The sequence below is a fragment of the Sus scrofa genome, chromosome 15, assembly GCF_000003025.6.
Source record: "Sus scrofa isolate TJ Tabasco breed Duroc chromosome 15, Sscrofa11.1, whole genome shotgun sequence".
Lineage (NCBI taxonomy): Eukaryota > Metazoa > Chordata > Mammalia > Artiodactyla > Suidae > Sus > Sus scrofa.
The window spans coordinates 31,633,121-31,658,686 of NC_010457.5; the positions used below are offsets into that span (position 1 = coordinate 31,633,121).

The 25,566-nt window shown below is 42.6% G+C and overlaps 1 protein-coding gene across 3 annotated transcripts in view; it reads right to left on the reverse strand.

Moving 5' to 3' along the window:
* Positions 1 to 25,566, reverse strand: part of CFAP221 (cilia and flagella associated protein 221) — a 100,825-nt gene that overhangs the window by 48,078 nt on the left and 27,181 nt on the right. For all 3 annotated transcript variants that reach the window (XM_021075445.1, XM_021075447.1, XM_021075446.1), the window contains exons 7-13: positions 21,300 to 21,403; positions 14,087 to 14,246; positions 10,371 to 10,491; positions 10,176 to 10,287; positions 9,243 to 9,351; positions 2,890 to 2,977; positions 861 to 950 (exon numbers count right to left, since the gene is read on the reverse strand). In XM_021075445.1, coding sequence (XP_020931104.1) covers positions 861 to 950; positions 2,890 to 2,977; positions 9,243 to 9,351; positions 10,176 to 10,287; positions 10,371 to 10,491; positions 14,087 to 14,246; positions 21,300 to 21,403 — 784 coding nt within the window. The remainder of the gene's footprint in view (positions 1 to 860; positions 951 to 2,889; positions 2,978 to 9,242; positions 9,352 to 10,175; positions 10,288 to 10,370; positions 10,492 to 14,086; positions 14,247 to 21,299; positions 21,404 to 25,566) is intronic.

The following is a 25,566-nucleotide window of genomic DNA, read 5'->3' on the forward strand; positions in this document are numbered from 1 at the left end:
CATGGGTTAAGAATCCGACTGTAGGAGTTCCTGTCGTGGCATAGTGGTTAACGAATCTGACTAGGAACCATGAGGTTGTGGGTTCAATCCCTGGCCTTGCTCAGCGAGTTGAGGATCCTGCGTTGCCTTGAGCTGTGGTGTAGGTTGCAGATGCGGCTCGGATCCCGCGTTGCCATGGCTCTGGTGTAGGCTGGTGGCTACGGCTCTGATTCAACCCCTAGCCTGGGAACCTCCATATGCTGCGGAAGCGGCCCCAGAAAAGGCCTGGGAACTTCCATGTGATTTGGGTGTAGCCAAAAAAAAAAAAATTAAAAACCCCTTGACAAAAGGATTTCTATAACATTGTTTATCATTCAAAAAATAAGCATCAGAGTCCCCATTGTGGCTCAGCAGGTTACAAACCCAACTAGTATCCATGAGGATGCAGGTTCAATCCCTGGCCTCACTCAGTGGGTTAAGGATCTGGTGTTGCCATGAGCTGTGGTGTAGGTCACAGACTTGGCTTGGATCCCGTGTTGCTGCAGCTGTGGAATGGGCCGGCATCTGCAGCTCTGATTCAACTCCTAGCCTGGGAACTTCCCTATGCTACAGGTGAGGCCCTAAAAAGCAAAAAGCAAACAAAATAAGCATTATACCACAGAGAAATCTACTCAATACGCTGTGATGGCCTATATGGGAAAAGAATCTGAAAAAGAATGGATATATGTGTATGTATACCTAATTCAGTTTGCTGCACACCTGAAGCTAACACACCGCAAGTCATCTATACTCCAGTAAAATTTTTAAAAATAAAAAAATAAAAAATAAGCCTCATAAAGAGCTGCTGATAATTAGATTCCAAATAAAGAAAAGTTACTCACTTCTTCCAGATCCCGTACAACCCGTTTGGGGTTAACTTCTGTCTTGAGTCTCTGAAATTCCTCTTCCAAAATGGGATCTCCTCTGTCTAGCTGGGGTTTTCAATTATTAAAAATATTAAAATTGAAGGTCAGTGCACACAACTGCATTTCTCTTTAAAACTGGTAGAAACCCATTAAGCAACTGGTCAAGTTACCCTTGGGAGCAATGGTTAAAATGAATGTTGTAATTACACTTACTGTTTAAACAAGGGAAGTTTTTACGGAAGCCCAAACCCAATATCTCCTTCCTATCATTAGAGAATAGTCTCTGGAAATTAGTTCTGAAGTATTTAAAATTCACAGAAAAGTAAAAAATAAAAATTCATGGAAAGGATTTTAGGAGACTGTAACCATGGGAGAATCATGGCTTAGCAGCAATGAACCCAACTCGTATCCATGAGGATGAGGGTTCGATCCCTGGCCTCCATCAGTGCGTTAAGGATGAGGCATTGCTGTGAGCTATGGTGTAGGTTGAAGACTTGGCTTGAATCCCACGTGGCCGTAGTGGAGGCCAGCAGCTGCCGCTCCGATTCGACACCTAGCCTGGAACTTCCATATGTCACTGGGTGCAGCCCCCAAAATAAATGAATAGATAAATAAATAAAAGAAATGTAAGGGGTCTGCCAAGATTTAAGCTCCTCAGAGCTGATTATCTGGGTTTAGCAAAGGATGTGATCCCTCCCCTTTCCAGGAGCTGGAGATTGGGAGTCCGTCCCCTCCTAGGGTTAAGTGTCCCCCAGGTGCTCCCCTCCCCCACTGCCTGCTTCCGTGATGCCCCTGAACAATTGTTCTTGGCCCCCCGGGAGCCACTGGGAAACCAGGTCATCACCAGGAATGCAGGCTGGGCTTGGATCAGCATCTACACAGCCTGCCTCCATGGCCAAGGGGACGGTGCACACCACAAAAACATGTGTCATATGCCTGTCTGTGGGTTTTGTTGTTTGTTAGGTAACTTTTTAAACTAGCTTGGGTCTCAAGTACACTGTTCATCATTTTTAAAGATTTAACTGGAAGAAATCTATTCGGATCACCACACCTACACCCTGTTCAGAAATATGAGATGCCCTGTGATGGTCACCAGGGCAGGGAGCTGCCCAGCTCTTATCTGCATGCAGGGGGAGCCTAAGCTTGAGATGGGACGTTGGGCTCAAAATACAGATTTCGTGGATAGAGAAACTCAGTCCTCCGGCACCACTAAAAGTCGAATAAAATATAGGCACTTTAAAGAAGAGACTGGCAAATGCATCGTTAGCTACAAGAAAGAGAAGGGAGACATATCTTTATTAGGACTCTACTTGGTTATGATAAACACTTCAGAATTTAATAATAATAACATTTTTGTTATTATTTTGGTCACACTCTCTGCATGCAGACGTTCTGGGCTTAGAGGTCGAACCTGAGCCACAGCAGGGATAACATCAGATCCTTAACCCGCTGAGCCACTGGGAAATGCCCAGAACTTGGTATTATTGACCAGCTCCCGTGAGTGAGAAGTGATCACCCCAGAGACTCTAATGCCCAACCCCTTCCGCAGTCTCTGGCTTCCTGCCAAATGCCTCAGCCTCCAGCTTTAGTTCCATCTGCCTCCAGTTTGGCTCCTGGTCTTTGGGTCTCTCACACCATGCTCTGCAGATCGCGGGACCGGCACACCTCACACCCCACATTCCAGCCCAAATTCGAGCTAGTTCCTGCCTCTAAGTTGGACGCCTTTTTCCTTTTTATTACTTTTCAAAATTTTACTGTGTCTACTAGGAAGCTTTCCAGTTAGATGAATCCTCTCTCCTCGCTGGCCTCTGAATCCCCACAATATTTAGGAGGGTCTCATATGACATTCACATTCAGCCTTGATTTGCAGTTAATGATGGACTTGCTAATAGCCTCCCCTCCCAACTGTGGTATGGTTTTTCCTTCTGGTATGGCGTCTTGCAATATGGCAGGAATTCAAAATATTTAGTGAAGTAAATGATATCAAATTGGCAGTACTTCTGACCTTGTACTTCTGGTTTATTCTTTGCCGCTCCTCCATAAGGTCTTTTTTCAATTTAAAGGACATGGGGTCTTTCCCGAGGTGCACCTGCCTGGGGAGGGGGAAAAAACAAACAAACAAACAAAAAAACAGCCTCCAGAAGCCATCAGAATACCACAATCCATTTCAGGATTGTCTTAGCTATGCTCCACAGCTGAAGAGACATGCTGAGACACTGGAGGAGACCCCAATGGGGGAGAGAAGTTGTAGAGATGCTGGCAACATAACTAAGGTGAGTAATGTGTTTGATGAAGTGAAGCTTATCTTCCAGTGACACAGGCTAAAATACTTCTGCATTAAAAAGTCTGGGTGCCCAGGAGTTCCCATTGTGACTCAGTGGTAACGAGCTAGACTAGTGTCCATGAGGATGCAGGTTTGATGCCTGGCCTCGCTCCGTGGGTTAAGGATCAGGCGTTGTTGTGAGCTGTGGTGTAGGTCACAGACGTGGCTTGGATCCCGAGTTGCTGTGGCTGTGGCGTAGGCCAGCAGCTGTAGCTCTGACTCTACCCCTAGCCTGGGAACCTCCATATGCCACAGGTGTGACATAAAGAGAAAGAAGAAAACATGTTCAGATGCCAGTTACAAAAGGCCATATATTATATGATTCCACTCATATGAAATGCACAGAATAGGCAATACGACAGAGACAGAAAACAGATTAGCGGTTGCCAGAGGATGGTCGTGACTATTTTATGGTTCTGGGGTTTCTTTCTGGAGAGATGCAAATATTCTGGAAATAAGTAGTGATGGTTGCACATCATTGTGAACATACTTTGAACTTCTGGGTTGTACATTTTTAAATGGTTAATTTTATATTGTGTGAATTTATCACACTTAAAAAAAATTCTGGTATGTAATGGACCCATCATGGAATCTGACACATATTCAAAGAATAAAGTAGCTATGATTTTAAAAGCAGAGTGGGGGGCGGGGGGTATGTCTAGAGAACTGTTATAGATTAAAGGAGACTAACACAAAAACTAAATACAAATTGTATGCTCTTTGATTGAACCTCGGATTCCCCGTTCCAAAAACAAAAAATCCCATGTATAAGAGACAGTGTTGGGACGACTGGGTAAATTTCCATATAGGCTGATTATTTAATATTGTGTCAATATCAAACTTCTTGGGAGTTCCCGCTATGGTGCAATGGGATTGGTGTCATCTCTGGAGCACTGGGACACAGGTTCCATCCCTGGTCTGGCACAGTGGATTAAGTATCCAGCGTTCCTTGGATCTGATCCCTGGCCAGGGAACTCTATATGCCTCAAGATGGCCCAAAAAGAAAAAAAAAATTGAACTTCTTAGAAATGATTATGGTGATGCTGGAGAAGGTCCTTATTTTAAGAGCTACGTGCTTAAGTCTTCAAGGCTTCATGACACCGGCAACTTACTTTCGAATGGCTCAGGGAGTAAAAAGTGTGTGTGCATGGGTGTAATTGTACTTGTGCATGTACAGGGTGTGTTGGTGTGTAAAGAGTGGAGGAAGTACACATGGCCTGGTGTTAACTGATGGAACTATAGCAAATGTACATGGGGGTTACTGGCAGGTTTAAAAATCTTACAACAGAAAAACTGAGAGAAAATATTAAATGAACAACACAGGATCAGAACTGAATTTAGTAAGAAGAAATAGATCAGCTGAACAGACCAATCACTAGAGATGAAATTGAATATGTCATAAAAACACTCCCTGCAAATAAAAGTCCAGGATCGGTTGGCTTCACAGGCGAGTTCTACCAAACATACAAAGAGGAACGTATCCCCATCCTCCTTCAACTTTTCCAAAAGATTGAGGAAGAGGGAACACTCCCAAAGACATTCTATGACACTACCATCGCCCTAATACCAAAGCCAGACAAAGATACTACCAAAAAAGAAAACTATAGGCCAATATCTTTGATGAATATAGACACAAAAATTCTCAACAAGATTTTATCCATATAAAAAGGATCATACACCACAACCAAGTGGGATTCATCCCAGGTTCACAAGGATGGCTGAACATACACAAATCAGTCAACGTCATACACCACATTAACAAAAGAAAAGTCAAAAACCACGTGATCATCTCAATAGACGCAGAAAAGGCATTTGACAAAGTCCAACATCCATTCATGGTAAAAATTCTTACCAACATGAGTACAGAGGGAACATACCTTAACATAATAAAAACCATTTAAGACAAACCCACAGCAAATATAATACTCAGTAGAGAAAAGCTGAAAGCCTTTCCAATAAAATCTGGAACAAGACAAGGATGCCCACTCTCACCACTTTTATTCAACATAGTATTGGAAGTCCTAGCCACAGCAATCAGACAAACGAAAGAAATAAAAGGTATACAAATTGGAAGAGAAGAGGTAAAACTGTCACTGTATGCAGATGACATGATACTATATATAGAAAACCCCAAGGACTCAACCCAAAAACTACTAAAACTGATCAACAAATTCAGCAAAGTAGCAGGGTATAAGGTTAACATTCAGAAATCAGTTGTGTTTCTGTATACTAACAATGAAATATTAGAAAAGGAATACAAAAATACAATAACTTTTAAAATTGCACCCAAAAAATCAAATACCTAGGAATAAACCTGACCAAGGAGGTGAAAGAATTATATGCTGAGAACTATAAAACACTAATCAAGGAAATTAAAGAGGATTCAAATAATGGAAAGATATTCCATGCTCCTGGATGGGAAAAATTAATATGGTAAAAATGGCCATATTACCCAAAGCAATCTACAGATTCAATGTAATCCCTATCAAAGTACCTATGACATTTTTCATAGAACTAGAACAAACAATCCAAAAATCTATGTGGAACCACCAAAGACCCAGAATTGCCAAAGCAATTCTGAGGAACAAAAACCAAGCAGGAGGCATAACTCTTCCAGACTTCAGGCAATATTACAAAGCCACAGTCATCAAGACAGTGTGGTATTGGTACCAAAAAAGACATACAGACCAATGGAACAGAATAGAATACCCAGGAATAAACCCAGACATCTACGGTCAATTAATCTTTGACAAAGGAGACAAGAATATAAAATGGGAAAAAGTCTTTGCATCAAGTGGTGCTGGGAAAACTGGACAGCTGCATGCAAATCAATGAAACTAGAACACACCCTCACACCATGCACAAAAATAAACTCAAAATGGCTTAAAGACTTAAATGTAAGACAAGACACCATCAAACTCCTAGAAGAGAAAAGAGGCAAAACATTCTCTGACATCAATCTTACAAATGTTTTCTCAGGTCAGTCCCCCAAGACAACAGAAATAAAAGCAAAAATAAACCAATGAGACCTAATCAAACTGACAAATTTTTGCACAGCAAAGGAAACCATAAAAAAACCAAAAAGACAACTTACAGAATGTGAGAAAATAGTTTCAAATGATGCAACTGACAAGGGCTTAATCTTTAAAATATACAAACAACTTATATAACTCAACAGCAAAAAAGCCAACAACCCAATTGAAAAACAGGCAAAAGACCTGCGTAGACATTTCTCCAAAGAAGATATACAGATGGCCAACAAGCACATGAGAAAATGCTCAACATCGGAGTTCCCATCATGGCTCAGTGGTTAACAAATCCCACTAGGAATCGTGAGGTTTCGGGTTTGATCCCTGCCCTTGCTCAGTGGGTTAAGGATCTGGCGTTGCCATGAACTGTGGTGTAGGTTGCAGACGCGGCTCAGATCCCACATTGCTGTGGCTCTAGCATAGGCCGGTGGCTACAGCTCCGATTCGACCCCTAGCCTGGGAATCTCCATATGCCGCAAAAGCGGCCCAAGAAATGGCAAAAAGACAAAAAAAAAAAAAAAAAAAAAAACAAAAACAAAACCCAAAAAACTCAACATCACTGATTATTAGAGAAATGCAAATCAAAACTACTATGAGGTACCACCTCACACCAGTCAGAATGGCCATCATTAATAAGTTCACAAATAACAAAGGCTAGAGAGGGTGTGAAGAAAAAGGAACCTTTCTACACCATTGGTGGGAATGTAAATCGGTACAACCACTATGGAGAACAGTATGGAGGTACCTTAGAAAACTGTGTATAGACAGCTACCATATGACACTGGAACCCCTCTCTTGGGCATATATCCAGACAAAATTTTCCATGAAAAATACAGATGCACCCACATGGTCATTGCAGCACTATTCACAATAGCCAAGACATAGAAACAACCTAAATGTTCACTGACAGATGATTGGATTAAGAAGATGTGCCATATATACACAATGGAATACTACTCAGCCATTGAAAAGAATGAAATAATGCCATTTGCAGCAACATGGATGGAACTAGAGACTCTCATACTGAGAGAAGTAAGTCAGAAAGAGAAAGACAAATACCATATGATATCACTTAAATCTGAATCTAATATATGGCACAGGTGAACCTTTCCACAGGAAAGAAAATCATGGACATGGAGAACAGACTTGTGGTTGCCAAGGGGGAGGGAGTGGGATGGACTGGGAGTTTGGGGTTAATAGATGCAAACTAGTGCCTTTGGAATGGATAAGCAATGAGATTCTGCTGTATAGCACTGGGAACAATATCTAGTCACTTATGATGAAGCATGATAATGTGAGAAAAAAGAATGTATACATGTATGTGTGACTGGGTCACCTTGCTGTACAGTAGAAAATTGGCAGAACACTGTAAACCAGCTATAATGGAAAAAATAAAAATCACTATTAAAAAAAACTGAATTTAGGATGTGATTTCAGGTATGTTACAAAGAAGCAGAGAAGGAAGGAAATACACCAGTGCTAACAGTGGTCACTGCATTAGAGTGATTTTTTTTTTCTTTTCTACACTTAAAATTTTTTTTTCAAGTTTTCTTGAAAAACTACACACAATGTCAGTGTGTCCATTGTGTGTCATTCTACACACAGTGAGAGTGTGTCCATTTTTTTTATAACAAGGAAAGGATCCCTAACCCACTGAACCAGGCCAGGGATGGACCCTGCATCCTCAAGGATACTAGTTGGGTTCATAACCCCCTGGGCCACAATAGGAACTCCTGGAAAGAGTATTTTTTAAATGGTCATGTGTTACTTGGCACACTTCCTGTTCAACTGAGGCCAGACATTGAACACAAGCTCACACAGAATTCTGTGGCACAGAAGGGCTTGTTTCTCATGAGGGGGTAGCAGGTGGTGAAGCCTGAGCCTGCCCTGGGTCTTGGGGCCTGTTCTCTGTCTGAGAGGCCAGGAGGTGAGGGTGTGGACGAGGTAGCCTCTCAATGACCCTTTCCAGGAGTCTCTTTTAAACTCAGTTCAAGAGTTCTAAAGTTACTTCAGCTAAATCTGTACACATGGATATATGTGGGATGATCTCCTTAAGACATGTAAAGAGGGAGTTCCCTGGTGGCTCAGAGGGTTAAGGATCTGGTGTTGTCACTGCTGTGGCATGGGTTGGATCCCTGGCCCAGGGACTTACACATGCTTCTGGTGCTGCCAAACAAACAAACAAACAGACAAACAGACCTGTATAAAGAGTTCCATTTTTTTTTAATTTATTTTATTTTTTGTCTTTTTGCTATTTCTTGGGCTGCTCCCACGGCATATGGAGGTTCCCAGGCTAGGGGTCTAATCGGAGCTGCAGCCACTGGCCTACGCCAGAGCCACAGCAACGCAGGATCCGAGCCGCGTCTGCAACCTACACCACAGCTCACGGCAACGCCAGATCATTAACCCACTGAGCAAGGGCAGGGACCGAACCCGAAACCTCATGGTTCCTAGTCGGATTCGTTAACCACTGCGCCATGATGGGAACTCCCAAGAGTTCCATTTTGTTTGCAGGAGCACAAAGCAGAAGCCCAGTATCTGAGTTTTACAAATTCCACTGGGAGCCTCCACCCCCCACCAAGCCTGCAATGCCAGGCCCCCAAGAGGGTCCCTGGGGACATACAACCCAGGGTACAGGGGACTCGGAGTGAAGTGAGGGTGATGGCACAACACTTGGGGTGACTGAGTCCCCCAGATCTGTCCTAGAGTGAGGGGTTCCTTCAGCTGGGGCAGCAAGGAGCAATGTCCCAGCTTCTCTCCCATAGTTCCCCCACACACCCCAATTCCCTCCAGTTCTGCCACTGGTGACACTTAGGAAAAAGCATGCTTCCCTCACAGTGACTTAATCCTAATAGAAAACTCATTCTGAAACAGAGGATCCATTAAAGGGGAGAAAAATAATCAAATACTTCAAAGGGTCTAAAAAAGTTATTACACTTTAGTCTCGTATAAAAAACCATTACTAAAAACACTGTTACTTGATACAAATAATCACTCCATATTTACCACTTAAGGTGATTTTCAAGCTCTTCATAAGTGTCCTGTCTGACCTTCTGTTCAAAGAGCGCTTCCTTCATCTGCCTTGTTTTTGAAATCTCAGTGCCTTGGTCCAAAACTGTGGGCGGGGGTGAACAACGATGATACCAGTAATCAAATGAGTCATTTGCTGAGAGAAAAACACATTTCTTTCTCTTTTTAATTTCTTTCTTTCTTTTCTTTTCTTTCTTTCTTTCTTTCTTTCTTTCTTTCTTTCTTTCTTTCTTTCTTTCTTTCTTTCTTTTTCTTTTTTTTGTCTTTTTAGGGCTGCACCCATGGCATATGGAAGTTCCCAGCTAGGGGTTGATTTGGAGCTATAGCCGCCAGCCTACACCACAGTCACAGCAATGCCAGTCTGAGCAGCGTCTTCAACCTACACCACAGCTCTTGACAACGCTGGATACTTAACCCACTGAGCGAGGCCAGGCATCGAACCTGCGGCCTCATGGATACCAGTCGGGTTTGTTACAGCTGAGCCACAAAAGGAAGTCCAAAAAACGCATTTCTAATGGCAAAACATAACATCGATCTGAGTTTCCTTGCTATTGCTCAGAAAGGGTAAATATGGTGAGTTCCCGTCCTGGCTCAACAGAAACGAATCTGACTAGCATCCATGAGGACGCAGGTTCGATTCCTGGCCTTGCTCAGTGGGTGAAAGATCCGGGCGTTGCCGTGAACTGGGGTGTAGGTCCCAGATGCAGCTCAGATCTGGTGTTGCTGTGGCTGTGGTGTAGGCTGGCGGCTATGGCCCCGATTAGACCCCTAACCTGGGAACCTCCATATACCTCAGGTGCAGCTCTAAAAAGACAAAAAGCAGGGGTTGGGGGAGGGGGGATAAATGTGACACACAACCCTCTTTCAGATCCTGCCCAGGGGCTAATTTATGGTGGGTAAACTGCTTACCTTCTCTTAATTCTTTAATCTTCAATTTTCCTGGCTCTTGGTTTAGCACAGTTGCCACGGCAAATGGATTTGATAAATCTACCGGAAACCTCAAGTTCTGATATTCAATTTCCTGAGACCAAATCAGGAGGGAAAAGTCATTATTTTACTTCTCTGTAGTTCCCTCCACTGTGCTTAGCCTAACTCCCACTTTACCTTAAGCTTTGGAGGCTTAAGATTTGTTGTCAGTCGGTGAAAACGGACAGGTATCATTGCCTTTTCTGGAGGAACAGCTACTTTCCTAGCAAGAGTATTTAATCTTTCAAATTCTTCTAATCTAGAATTTAAAACATATATTAAATTATTATATAGCCCAACAACTCAAGGTGCCTAATCTTAGTCCCTTCTGATAATACCATGACTTATAGTCCATTAAATATGATATTGAAACTGAAAATGAATCTGGTGCTAAAACAGGGGCTTACTGAAATAAATGCGTCAGAATTTCAGAGCATAAACATTTAAAAACAGCCTGCCGATGGCTGCTTTCCTTGTATTCCAAAGAACATCACAGGTGAAAACAGAACATGCTGAAAAATGCTCACAGTCTAGCATAATTTCATTTCTAGGCTGTTCGTTTGCCTCAGCTAAATGTATTTACTATGCTAAAAAAGAATTTACAATGATTTATGTTCCTAGTCAAAGAGTAATTATGCCCACTGTCTGTTGCAGGATCTTTAAAAAAGGTGACTCAGGGAGTTCCATTGTGGCTCATTGGGTTAAGGACCCAACACAGTCTCCAGGAGGATGTGGGTTCGATCCCTGGCTTGGCTCAGTGGCTTAAGGATCCAGCATTGCCGTGAGCTGTGGTATAGGTTGCAGACTCAGCTCGGATCTGGCGTGGCTGTGGCTGTGGTCGGCAGCTGCAGCTCCGATTAAACTCCTAGCCTGGCAACTTCCATATGCCACAGGTGGGGCCCTAAATAAAAAAGAAAGGGAGAGAGCGAGCGAGCGAGAAGAAAACGCCAAGAGTGTTTTAAACACAGATGTGAACTAGTTTATATAGGATGGATAAACAACAAGGCCCTACCATAAAGCACGGGGAAGGATATTCAATATTCTGGGATAAACTGTCATGGAAGAGAACATGAAAAAGAACATACATCTGTACGGCTAAGTCACTTTGCTGTGCAGCAGAAATTAATACAACATTGTCATATATATGCATCTATTATATTTCAATTATATTTTAATGCTCTTTGGAAATTAAACATCTATTTCCCATTACATGTTTCTTTAGAATTGTTACTTTTAAAAAACATAAGAAGCCAATTAGATGTTTTGTACAGAAATTTGGTGATTCTTATTTACTGTCCTTGAAATAAAGTAGAAAAGTCTAAACAAACAAAAAATACTCACAACATTGTGAATAATTAGACTTCAATAATTTTTTTTTTGGTCTTTTTGCCTTTTCTAGGGCCGCTCCCGCGGCATATGGAAGTTCCCAGGCTAGGGGTCGAATTGGAGCTGTAGCCGGCCTATGCCAGAGCCACAGAAACTTGGGATCTGAGCTGCGTCTGCGACATACACCAAAGCTCACGGCCACACCAGATCCTTAACCCACTGAGCAAGGCCAGGGATCGAACCCGCAACCTCATGGTTTCTATTCGGATTAGTTAACCACTGAGCCACGACGGGAACTCCAATAAATGTTTTTTTTAAAGAGTGTTCTAAAAGGATTTCCCACTGTAGTGGGTTAATGACCCAGCTTGTCTCTATGGCAGTGAGGGTTTGATCCCCAGCCCATCACAGTGGGTTAAGGATCCAGCATTGCCACAGTTGTGGAGTAGGTTGCAGCTCCAACTTGGATTCAGTCCCTGGCTTGGGAACGTCCATATGCTACAGGTGCAGCTGAAAAAGAAAATAAATAAATAAACAAGATATTAAACTCTAGGTAGGAAACTGAAACATCACAGTTTAGGAAAAGTGTGCATCTTCACCTGCAGGTTATTTCTGCTGTGCGATGCTTCAGCATCCATCAAAGCATGTCTGTGGAAGGATAAACATGTAAAAATCCCACTCCAGTATTGCCTCTGAGAAGGTCGGTTATGTGTTGCAATGCAGATAGGAGCTGGCAAACAGCATCCTGCTTAGCCAGTTAACCTGACACAGGAAAAATCAGCTCTGTCTTTCATTCTTATCCAATGTTACTTGTTTGTTGGCTGAGTTCTACTGAGCTAATGTACGGGGTTTGGGTTCAGCAGGCACATCAATATTCTACAGTTGATTTGAGCTGCTCTGGAATTTTTAGAGAGACAATCATAATATACATACAAAATAAATCAGGGAGTTTCTTTCTTTTCTTTTCGGGCTGCAACTGCAGCATATTTAAGTTCCCAGGCTAGGAGTCAAATAAGAGCTGCAGCTGCCAGCCTACACCACAGAAACACTAGATCCTTAACCCGCTGAGCGAGGCCAGGGATCGAACCTGTATCCTCACAGAGACAACACTGGGTCCTTAACCCACTGAGCCACAGTGGGAACTTCTGTTCCTTCACTTAAATATGCCTGATGATGTTAATATGTGATGTTGATTATGGGTGAAGGGGACAGGAGGAAAATCACACTTCTTCATTTCCAAAATATTTGTAAGGCGTTTCCAAGATTAATATTTATGCTGTAAAAATGTTTCCTCTTAACTTTTATATAACTAGATACACTTGGATATAATAATTCAAACTGGAAATGGAACTGGGGGATAATTTGTTACAAAGGAAATGGAAGTTGGGGGATAATTTGTTACAAAGGAAAATTGAAACGCATTTTACACCTTTACTCTGTCTTGAAGGCTGATATTGCTTTAAGAAAAGCGTTTTCCTTTCTGCCTTATGTCAAAGTCACTTGTCACACATGACTTATTTGGGCTTTTCTGTCATATCTTCAGAGTGTGGACCATTTCCCATTGGGATTTTCAGTGGACATTGCCCATGACAAGCACTCAGCCCATTATGTTATGTTTAAACTTTGAACATAGCTATGTTGATATGGTCTTATGATTTAAATTTTCAAATAGACAATGATTCACACATATGGCCAACAACTCAAACAGCACATCAGTATTCATCAGTGAGAGAAAGAGTTCCCAGAAAACCCCTTTTCTCAGTCATCTCTTCTCCTCTTGGTGGAAGCAATTACTGCCACAAGCACAGAAATATTTTATGCATCACTGTTATATTTTAAAGTGTATTTTATGAAGGTTCATCATTTAAATACATTTTGAAAATTGAGATCTGACACAGACAGTATATTAGTTTCAGGAATATTAGTAAGTTTTTGTTTGTTTTCAATGGCCGCACCCATGACATATGGAAGTTCCTGGGCCAAGAATTGAATCTGAGCCGTAGCTGCCACCTACACCACAGCTTCGGCAATGCCAGATCCTTTAACCCACTGCACAGGTCATGGTTTGAACCCGTGCCTCTGTAGTGAACTGAGCCACTTCGATTGGATTCTTAACCCCCTGCATCACAGCAGAAACTCCTTAAGTAAGTTCTTGATGACATTCTGTTACATAAAAGAAGCACAGAATGGAAGAAAGGAAGACTTTGAAAAAATTTTGAGAATAAACAAAAACAGGGAGTTCCCATTGTGGCTTAGTGGTAAAAAACCCAACTAGTATCCATGAGGATGTGGGTTCAATCCCTGGCCTCGCTCAGTGGGCTAAGGATCCAGCATTGCTGTGAGCTGTGGTACAGGCTACAGATGTGGCTTGGATCTGGAGTTGTTTGTAGCTGTGACTTAGGCCGGCAGCTGTAGCTCCGATTCAACCCCTAGCCTGGGAACTTCCACATGCCAAGAGTGCAGCCCTAAAAAGCAAAAAAAAAAAAAAAAAAAGTTAAAGAATAAACAAAGACATGCCCAGGTGACCGTACTTTAAAGCCATGTTGGGGTAGCATGTTCCTGTGAAGACACATTCATAGGGCTGAGAGTTGAACTGTGAGATCCATAGCTGCAGTTTGATCTGTGCGGTCCCATACTGAAAGGGGGTAAACCTGACAGTGGCATTCATCTTCCCATTCGCCGGAATTATTCCTGAGAAGAAAACAATGAGAAAACGTGATACTTGCTCTTCCAGCCAAGTTCGGGCAAAGACCCTCACACACACACACACACACACACACACACACACACACACATTCTTCCCATGATAAGCACAAGTATTTCTATTATCTCTATGTAGTCTTTTTATTAAATACACATGAATAAACTTCTGCATGTTTACACTGATCTTATTTACCAATGACTACATTAATGCTCTGTAATAAGAACGAGAGCGTGTCAGTTATATAAATACATACCTACCAGTCAGCATTAGGGAGTCAGAATTGATTCCCAGAACCATAACCTTTAAGCTAATTCCCAGATGTCAATGTCAATGCTGTAAGCAGCAAGGAGAAGCTCAGGAACACATGCAAAAGTTTGTGTCCAAAGAATTCAGTTCCCTATGTTATGTAATTTGAATTCTCTCCTTTCAAAACTTCAGGATGGATGACTGTTCTCCAAAGTCAATATCAAACAAGGCTTATTTCTCCTTTGTATCTCTGGTGCTAAAGGGCTTGGAACCCAGTAAGTGCTTGGCAAACGTGGAAAGAAAAATAAAAGGCGGGGGGTGTCAGTGTAGCAGGTGCGAGAAGGGCTAGTGTTTCTGACTTCTGCTGAAGGCTCTCTGGTTTGCTTTGTAGGGGGCTTCCTTGGCCCTGGGGCATCTGGTATTCCCACAGTCCCCGCAGAGGCCTTATACAACCCACGCATTTGCCTGGCATCCCCTCCTTTCCACCTGTGCCTCCCCCTCTTCCCCGGAATCCTGGCCCACCCTCTCTCCTGCTCTCTGTGCCAACCCCATGACCCTTTCATTCAGCCACCCAAGCCGGCACTGAGTACTCACTGGGTGCCTGGCACAGATATAGTCATAAACAAAACAAAGTTCCAGATCTCACAAAGTTTACATTCCAGTCAGGATATTTAACAAAAAGGAATGAACAAGTGAATGTAAACTCTCAAGTCCTGTCATGGATACAAAGCAGGCCACAGACAGGCAAGCGGAAAGCGGAGTTCGGTGGGCTGAGGTGTGGGGAACGCTGGGCCCGGGTGAGAAGATACTGCAGCCCAGCCTCAAGGAGGAGAGGGGCCTCTGCACCCCAGGGTCTTGGAACCTACTGTTCACTCAGCCTGGGAAGTCCTTCCTTTAGGTTTTCTTTTCTTTTTTTGCTTTTTAGGGCCACACCTGTGGCATATGGATGTTCCCAGGCTAGGGGTCTAATCAGAGCTGCAGCTCCTGGCCTATGCCACAGCCACGGCAACGCCAGATACAAGCTGCATCTGCAATCTACAATGCAGCTTGTGGCAACGCCAGATTCTTAACCCACTGAGCAGGGCCAGGGATCGAGCCCACATCCTCAAGGATACCTGTCAGGTTCATTACTGCTGAACCGCAATGGGCACTCCCTCCAGATGTTCTTTTAGTTCTTGACTCCCACCCTCTGAAATTACCTCTTTATTGTCTGCCTTCCCTGCTAAGTCTTAAAAAAGCAGGTGCCTGCTCATTACTGTGTTCCCAGCTCAATAAACACTTGTTGAAGCTGAATGAACCCAAACTTAAAAGGCTTCATCAGTGTGCGTGTTACAGGAAATGCCTCCTGATGCTCCACTGACAGGAGACTCCTCTCCCCCCACTCTCAGCCCCCCGAGGGTGTTCTGCTACCACCTGGATGGTTACACTTCAAGGTTTCAAGTCTCCCAACTAGACTGCAACTCCCTAAGGCAGACATCAGGCTCAGAGCTTTTTTATCTTCCCAGATCCCGAGCATGGTGCTTCAGAAAACTACAGCCAACCCCAAAGACTCACCAAAAAAGTCTGCTAGAATTAATAAAAATTCAGTAAAGTTGCAAGATATAAAATCAATACAGAAAAATCAGCTTTGTATCTATACACCAACAATAAATTACCAGAAAGTGAAATTTTATTATTTTTATTTATTTGTTTTTATTTTATTTTATTTTTTAGGGCGGCCACACCTGTGGCATATGGAAGTTCCTAGGCTAGGAGCTACAGCTGCCGGCCTATGCCACAGCCACAGCAGTGCAAGATCCAAATCGGGTCTGCGACCTACACCACAGCTCAGAGCAGCACTGGATCCTTAACCCACTGAGTGAGGCCAGGGATCAAACCTGCAACTTTAAGGTTACTAGTTGGATTTGTTTCCACTGAGCCACTATGGGAATTCCCAGAAAGTGAAATTTTTTAAAAAAAATCCCATTTACAATAGCAACAAAAAGAATAAAATACCTAGGAGTAAATTTTTTTCCAGTTTTACTGAGAAATAATATACAAATCTCTGTATAAGCTTAAGGTAAATGGCATAATAGTTTCTTTACGTATTTGTGAAATGATTGCCACAATAGGTTTAATTAACATCATTCATCTCAAATAGATATAATAAAAAGAAAAGAAGGTGTTCCTGCTATGGCTCAGCAGTAATGAAACTGACTAGTATCCATAGGTTGCAGGCCCAATCCCCAGCCACATTCAGTGGGCTAAGGATCTGGTGCTGCCAGGAGCTGTGGCATAGGTTGCAGACAAGGCTCAGATCTGGCATTGCTGTGACTCTGGTGTAGGGCGGCAGCTACCGCTCTGATTTGATCCCTAGCCTGGGAACTTCCATAAGACTCAGTGCAGCCCTAAAAAGTAAAAAAAAAAAAAAAAAAAAAAAAAAAAAGAAAGGCAGAAAAGAAAAAGAGAAAAATTCTTGTGATGGGGAATAAATTTAACCAGGGAAGTGACAGACCTGAACACTGAAAACTGTAACATGTAACACATTGATGAAAGAAATTGAAGAAGACAGAAATAAATGCGGGAAAAAAAAAAAAAAAGAAAGAAAGAAAGGAGTTCCTAGTTAGATTTGTTAACCACTGAGCCATGAGGTTTCAGGTTTGATCCCTGGTCTTGCTCAGTGGGTTAAGGATCCTTCGTTGCCGTGAGCTGTGGTGTAAGTTGCAGGATCCCACGTTGCTGTGGCTCTGGCATAGGCCCACGGCTACAGCTCCCATTAGACTCTTAGACTGGGAACCTCCATATGGCACAGGCGTGGCCCTAGAAAAGACAAAAAGACAAAAGAAAGACAGAAATGGAAAGTTATCCCATGTTCATGGATTGGAAGAATTAATATTATTAAAATGTCCATACTACCCAAAAGATATACAAATTAAATGAAATCCCTGTTAGACTTCTAATGGTATTTTTAAAATAGGAATAAAGCAAACGATCCTGAAATTTGTATGGAATCACAAAAGACTCAGAATAGCTAAGACAATCTTAGGAGAGAAGAAAGGAGCTAGAGGCATCACTCTTTGTGGTTTCAAATTCTATCACAAAGCTACAGTAATCAAAAAGAGTATACTATTGACACAAAAATAGACAGATAGATTAATGAAAAACAATAGAAAACCCAGGAATAAAACCATGCATACATGGTCAATTGAGAACAAAAGCCCCTTGGAATATACAAAGTGGAAAGAAAAGTCTCTTCAACAAATAGGAAAAAAATGAAATGGGGACCGCTATCTTACACCATACACAAAAATGAATTCAAAGTGGATTGAAGATTTGAATGTAAGACTTGACCATAAAGCTCCTAAAAGAAAACACTATAAAAAGCTTCTGGGCATTGGTCTGGGCAATGATTTTTGGGATTTGATACAAAAAGCAAAGCAACAAAAGCAAAAATAAACAAGTGGGACTACATCAAATTCAAAAGCTTCTGCAAAGCAAACCAGCAACAAAATGAGAAAGCAATGGAAGAAAATATTTGCAAGCCACACATCCCATAAGGCATTAATACCCCAAATACACAAGCAACTCATATAACTCAATGGCAAAAAACCCCAAATAACCCATTTTTTTAAATGAGCAAAGGACCTGAATAGACATTTTTCCGAAGAAGATATACAAATGGCCAACAGGTACATGTTCAACATCATTAATCATCAGGGAAATGCAAATAAAAAACACAATGAGATATCACCTCATACCTATTAGAATGGCTGTTATCAAAAAGATAAGAGATAACACATCCTGGCAAGGATGTGGAGAAAAGGGAACCCTTGTGTACTGTTGGAAATATAAACTGGTACAGCCACTATGGAAAACAGTACAGAGTTTCCTCAAAACATAAAAATAGAATTATCCTATGATCCAACAACCCCACATCTGGATACAGATCTAAAAGAAATGAAGGAGTTCCTGTCATGGCTCAGCAGAAAGGAATCTGACTAGCGTCCATGAGGATGCAGGTTTGATCTCTGGCCTCCATCAGTGGGTTAAGGATCCGGTGTTGCCGAGAGCTGTGGTGTAGGCCAGCAGCTACAGCTCAGATTTGACCCCCAGCCTAGGAACCTCCATATGCTGAGGGTGCAGCCTTAAAAAAAAAAGGAAATGAAATCATTATTTTGAAGCAATAGCTGCACTCCCATATTAACTGCAGCATTATTCATAGTATCCAAGGTATGGAAACCTGTGTCCATCAACAGGTGACTGGATAAAGAAGCTGTGGGATAGATAGATAGATACAGATATGTAGATATATGCGATGCAATATTATTCAGACTTAAAAAGGAAGGAAATCCTGCCATTTGTGACAACACATATGAGCCTAGAGGGCATTATGCTAAGTAAAATAAACCAAAGACAAAACGCATGGTGTCACTTACAGGCATATCTAGAAGAAAAGAAAGTCCAGTTTCTAGAGAGAGAGTAGAAAAGTGCTTACTGCGAGCTGGGGGCTGGGGGGTTGGGGAAAAGGAGAGGTTGGTAAAAGGGTACAAACTTTCAATTTTAGAATGAATAAAGTCTGAGGATCTAATGTAAAACATGATGACTATAGCTGGTAACACTGTCCTGTAGAATTGAAATTTGCTAAGAGAATAGAACTTTAAAAAAAAAAAAGTTCTCACCAAAAGAGAGAGAGAGAACTACATGCTATGTGAGCAGATGGATATATTAATTAACTCAGTAAGGGTCCCCTTTCACAATGCATGCCTATGTCAAATCATCACATTGTACCCTTTAAAAAGCTTATAATTTTATAGTCAACTATACCTCATAAATCTAAAAGAATGCAAAGTAAAAACAAAACTATTTCAGTATTTCCAGCAGACCACAGTGGGCAGATATCCAAATCCCAAACCTACACATTCACAGATGGAAACTGGGAAGAGGAAATCAGTTCAGGAAGAGATTTCCCTCTCAAAAGTCCTAAGCGTCTTTGAGATCTGTGCTTTGGGGTGTGAAAAAGCTGATGGCCTACACCACATCTGATGCAAATTCCTTAGACCCTTCACTAAGATTCTGAAGGCTTGGAAAGAGACAATGTTCTCTGTATAAAGAAAATGTGTACATATATACAGCAGAATACTACTCTGCCAGAAAAAAGAAATCATGCCATTTGCAGCAACATGAATGGACCTAGAGATGATTATACTAAGTGAAGTTAGTCAGACAGTGAAAGACAAACATCATATGATATCATTTATATGTGGAATCTAAAAAAGGATACAAATGAATTTATCTGCAGAATAGAAACAGAAGCACAGACTTTGAAAACAAACTTACGGTCACCAAAGGGGACAGGTCATAGGGGGAGGGATGGACTGGGGGCTGGGGATTGGTATATGCACACTCTGGTATATGGAATGATTGGCCAAGGGGGACCTGTTACGTAGCATAGGGAATGGTACCCAGTAGTCCATTGATGGTCTATATGGGAAAAGAGTCTGAAAAAGAATGGATGTGTGTATATGTATGACTGAATCGCTTTGTTGTACAGCAGAAATTATCACAAAATTGGATCAACTATACTTCAATAAAACTTTAAAAGTAAATAAAACTATGACACAGGAGTTCCCTTTGTGGCACAATGGAAACAAATCCGACTAGTAACCATGAGGTTGCAGGTTCAATCCCTGGCCTCGATCAATGGGTTAAGGATCCAGCATTGCCGTGAGCTGTGGTGTAGGTTGCAGATGAGGCTCAGGTCCTGCATTGCTGTGGCTGTAGTGTCAGCTGGCAGCTGTAGCTCTGATTTGACACTGTGGTGTTGGCCGGCAGCTATAGCTCTGGTTTGACCCCTAGCTTGGGAACCTCCATATGCTGCAAGTGTACCTCTAAAAAAAAATAATAATAATAATTAAAAAATTAAAATTAAAAAAAAAAACTATGACACAAATGAACCTATCTACAAAACAGAAACAGATTCCCAGACATAAAGAACAGACTTATGGTTGCCAAAGGGGAAGAGGTTGGGATTAGCAGATGTAAGCTATACACCCAGAATGGATAAACAACAAGGTCCTACTGCACAGCACAGGGAACTACATTCAATACCCTGTGATAAACCATAAAGGGAAAGGATGTATTTTTAAAATGTAACAAAAAAGAAACAATATTTCTATTGTGTCTGAAACAATTAAAAGTGACTACTAAACCAAGGACGTACCTAGAGTCAAAACTAGAATTAGAATGGATTAACTTCTAGGGAGTTCCCACCATGGCACAGCAGAAACGAATCTGACTAGGAACCGGGAGGTTGCAGGTTCAATCCTGGCCTCACTCAATGGGTTAAGGATCCGGCGTTGCCATGAGCTGAGGTGTAGGTTGCAGACAAAGCTCAGATCTGATGTGTCTGTGGCTGTGGCTGTGGCCAGCAGCTGTAGTTCTGACTCGACCCCTAGCCTGGGAATTTCCATGTGCTGCAGGTGTGGCCCTAAAAAGCAAAAAAAAAAAAAAAAAAAAAAAAAAAGAATGGATTAACTTCTAAATTCAAGTTTTGATTTTGGGAGAAATTTACCTGGACACTATTATAATTTATCTGCATGATGCAAATTATCCTAAACTGTCTTTATTCCCATGTTGGTGTCCAATTCCAATTACACGCTATGTCAGATACATAAAAGTTTGTTAGTCTTACACTTTTGAAAATAACATAGTCAAAGCTGCCTTATTCTCTTTCATAACTTGGCACCTACTTTCCAAATCTTCTTTGATCTGAGAATTCTTGGGGGATGAGAAACTTGAGAATTAATTCTCCTTACCTGATGATGGCTCAACAGTAAAGGCTGGATGAGACTGAATCAAGGTGACATGAAACTCGAAATCCACAGGGCAACTGCATTGCAGAGGAATCACATAACTTTTGCTACCAAAAAAAAAAAAAAAAAAAAAAAAAAAAAAAAAAAAACAAAGAAAGAAAAGAAATGTGGAAAATATTGTTTTTCTTTAGAACCAGCTCTCTTGGTACCAAGGAATAGAGACTCATTATGTAATAAGCAGCCACAGAATGACGACCGTCCCGATACTCATGCAATAATTCCTGGGTCACGGCAACCTATGCATTTCCCAGAGAGTGAGCTGTGCCAGTCCTACCCAGCGGTAATATGATTCCCTCACTGACAGAGGAGGAAACCAAGGCACAGGGAGGGTTACCGTCCTGCCCACCCTGACATGGCTGGTTAGTGGCAGAACCAGGATTCACAGCAGGTCAACTGTCCTGAGTTTCCACCCCAAACATCTCAGGCTTGCTGCCTCTTGAGTCTGAGCAGGTTTACCCTACGGACGCTCATGGTCATGGGGAGAGGGCATGTCCACTACACAGCAGGCCCTGGGGAAGCCTGGAACTTGGATTACCAGGCTTCACGGACAGCCTGGGAAGCCGTGGCCTTCACGGAGCATGGCACTAGCCCATGTTGAAGAAACCACACTGCAGGCTATGTTTGACTGAAATTTGCTAGAGGCTTCATTCGGTTAGAAGCTCAACAGCCAGCAGAGGAGCCAGAGAGGGACCATGTTTTCAGAATTGCTCTCACAGGGGAAAAGGCCAACTTTGTGATGAGCTTGAGGCGAGGCTTACGACATCACAGGAGCTGCCACAGTTGTGGCACTTTTTTTTTTTTCCTTGGGGCTGCACTTGTGGCATATGGAGGTTCCCAGGTGAGGGGTCTAATCGGAGCTACAGCTGCCAGCCTACACCACAGCTATAGCAACTCAGGATCCGGAGCTGCATCTGTGAACTTTGCCTCAGCTCAGAGCAACGCTGGATCCTTAACCCACTGAGTGGGGCCAGGGATCAAACCTGCATCCTCATGCATACTAGTCAGCTTCTTAACCTGCTGAGCCACAACAGAAACTCTGAGATGGCACTTCTTAGAGAACCCTGAGCACCTCCATATCCACTCCATTTATGAGGACAAGCACAGGTCAGCCCGAGTCTGTGGGATGAGTGTGGGGAGAAGCAGGGTTCTCTGGCCAGCACTTGGCTTCCCGCGTGGAGCTCAGACAGGTCATCTGGATCCCTTTCGGCAGCTCCGCTGCAGGGGACTCAGCCCTGCCCCCGGCCCGGCCTCTCCTGTGCCTCCTCCCTTCTTTCTCCACCACCTAACTCCTGCTCCTTCCCGGCCCATCATGCCCTCCTGCTTAGTGGCTGGTTCCTACCTTGTGACCTTTTCCATGGGGACTTCCCTGCCAACCAGGTTTGTCCCTCACTCCCTCAGTAGGAAACTTGTCTCCTGGCTCCTACTCCTGGGAGAACTGGATGGTAATGGGTCTGAGCAGAGCTGCCAGGTTAGCTTTTGTGTTCCCTTCCAAGCAGTGCTCATCCCAACCTGTCTGCCTATGGGCTTTTCCCATCAAGACCACCTTCTGGGATGTGAGGGCGCTCTGGCTGTGACACCTGTCACCCCACTGATCGCCAGGGTTGATTCGGCTGATCTGGCTAGCTAGGTGGGTGTCCCCTTCCTCCCTCACCACTCCATGAAGGTCCTTCCCTCAGTCAAAGAGGATGACCATCCCCAATGGAGAAGGACCATTCTTCAGTCAAGGGTATACCAGCAGGCGCACTCCCCTGCTGGAATCCAAACCAGCTCTCAAGGCCACTCCTTGACCCACCAGCACCTGTCTACCTGGGAGGCTCAAGTTCTCTGAAGGCAAAGCCGAGCTAACTTGCTTCCTCAGCACAACCTCAGCAAAATCCCAGACTCCGGCACAGATTAACTCAATGAATATTTGTTGGAGAAAAGTAACCCTTCTTCAGTAACAACTTGAGGAGGAGTCCAGTACAGCTCAAATGTGGCTTTAAAACTTAAGCCAAAGCATTTTTATTTGGCTTTAAATTCATTACCTTTTTTAAATGTCTGAAATATTCCAGTTTAAAGAAGAATATAGAGAACAACATAAAGATCCCTTTATCCACTACCAGGTGCTATTAATTCTTTTGCTTTGGGCAGGTCAATGTCTTATTTCTTTGTTGTTGTTGTTTGTTTGCTTTGGCTGTAGCCTGCAGCATGTGGAAGTTCTGGATCAGGGACTGGACCTGAGGCACAGCAGTGACAAAGCCAGATCATTAACCACTAGGCCACCAGGGAACTCCTTACTTTGAAAGACATAACATTGTGGAACAGTTGAAGCTCTCCGTACACTTTTCCCTGGTGCTTGTCTCTTCCTCCCTCCCCGGGGGTGACCCCTACCTGTATTCACTACCATCCCTGTGGATTTTTATTACATCATCACTTATGTATGTACCCATAAAATACATGATATCCACTGCTTGCTTTCAACAATGTCATTTTAAAACTTGCTGATTCTGCTCAACACTATGCTTTTGAGACTGATCCATGATGACACATGACATCCTGTTGGTTCATCCTAACCAGTGTGGGTCTACACCAGCCTTAGTTCTCTATCCTCCTGCTGAGAGGCGTTCAAGTAGTTTATGCCTCTTCACCACTGCAATGTGGTCGGGACTCCCTGTGCATCAGTACCAGAACTGCTCCAGTTATAACAGAGAAATGGAATGACTGGTTATTGGTCAAGTAAAAATACCAACTTTACTAGAAATGGCCAAAGTGCTCTCCAAAGCATGGGTACCAATTTGCCCTTTCACGAGTGGCATCTGGGGGCTCCAGGTGGTTACCAACACAGACTTCACAAACATGTTAACTTCTTCCAACCCAATGGGGTGAAATTGGCACCTTGTTGTATTTTGCTTTTCATTTCTTTGACGTTGAGCTTCTGCTCAGATGTGTCCATTTGGTTTTCCCTGCCTATGAACTGCCTGTGTGTATTCTTTGCCTATTTTTCTACTGCGTTGTTCTGTTCTCTTATTAATTTGTAAATTCTAGATATTCACTTTGACAGTGATATTCCTTGATATAAATTCTAGACAAGGGTCATTATCAGAGTAATCACTTAAGCCAAAAGTGAGATGAATACTTCATAGGTTTTTTCCCCCAAACTCATAAATCTTATCCCAAATCAGTCTCTACTATAAGTATAGGTTCATCCATCTTTACTTTCATTCTCTCTCTTTTATTTTATTTTATTTATTTATTTATTTATTTTATTATTTTTTTTTCATTTTTTCATTTTTTGGCAGCCCATAGGCATATGCAGTTCTTGGGCCAGGGATCAGATCTGTGCCATGGTTGCAAACTACACTGCAGCTGCAGCAATGCTGGATCCTTAACCCACTGTTCTGGACTGGAGATGGAACCTGGGTCCCAATGCTCCAGAGACGCTGCCAATCCCATTGCACTGCAGTCGGAACTCCTCTTTTTTTTTTTTTTGGCCACGCCCACGGCATACAGAAGTTCCCAGGCCAGGGATTGATCCCATGCCACAGCTGCAGCCCAAGCCCCAGCAGTGACGATGCCAGATCTTTAATCCTCTGAGCCATCAGGGAACTCCAGCTTTACTCTCTTTAGAGATGCTTTCTAATTCTGAAATACAGGGTACATAAAAGTCATTACATTTTCAAGGCTATTCAGCCTAACAGATACTCAGGCCCCACTGGGTATCAGCTTCTTTACCACACTGGGTAGATAAAACTAACATTACAAATTACAAGCACCCCTCAAGATATAAGTAGCCTTGGATAGTGGTCAATGTGAAGCCTTAAACTGCCCAAACCTGCTCTCTGAAGAGTAGGCCAGTGACTCACAAGCCCCATGGGCCATCCGACCCTCCAGCCAGTACCCTCAGGGGTCTGCTCAGAGCTGCCCCAGAAAGGCAAAGTCTACCGCTCAGGGTTCTTCTGCTAAAAGTTGAATGCTGCATTTCCCTGAACTAAAACAAAACCAAAAAACCCTGCTAGGGATTTTAGTATATGCCCAATCTGTAACTAATTTCAAAGCTCTGATAATTCCCATAGAAAAGGTGTCAGAGTATTTGTTTAATGATGATTACATGAAGCCAAGTTCCTGATGCATTAATCAGTCGGAAAAACAAACAATTCCTTAAGGGCACAGAATTCCAGGTGCCTCAATTTAGAAGGAGACACAGCAGTGCAAGGAATACAAATTCAGTGGG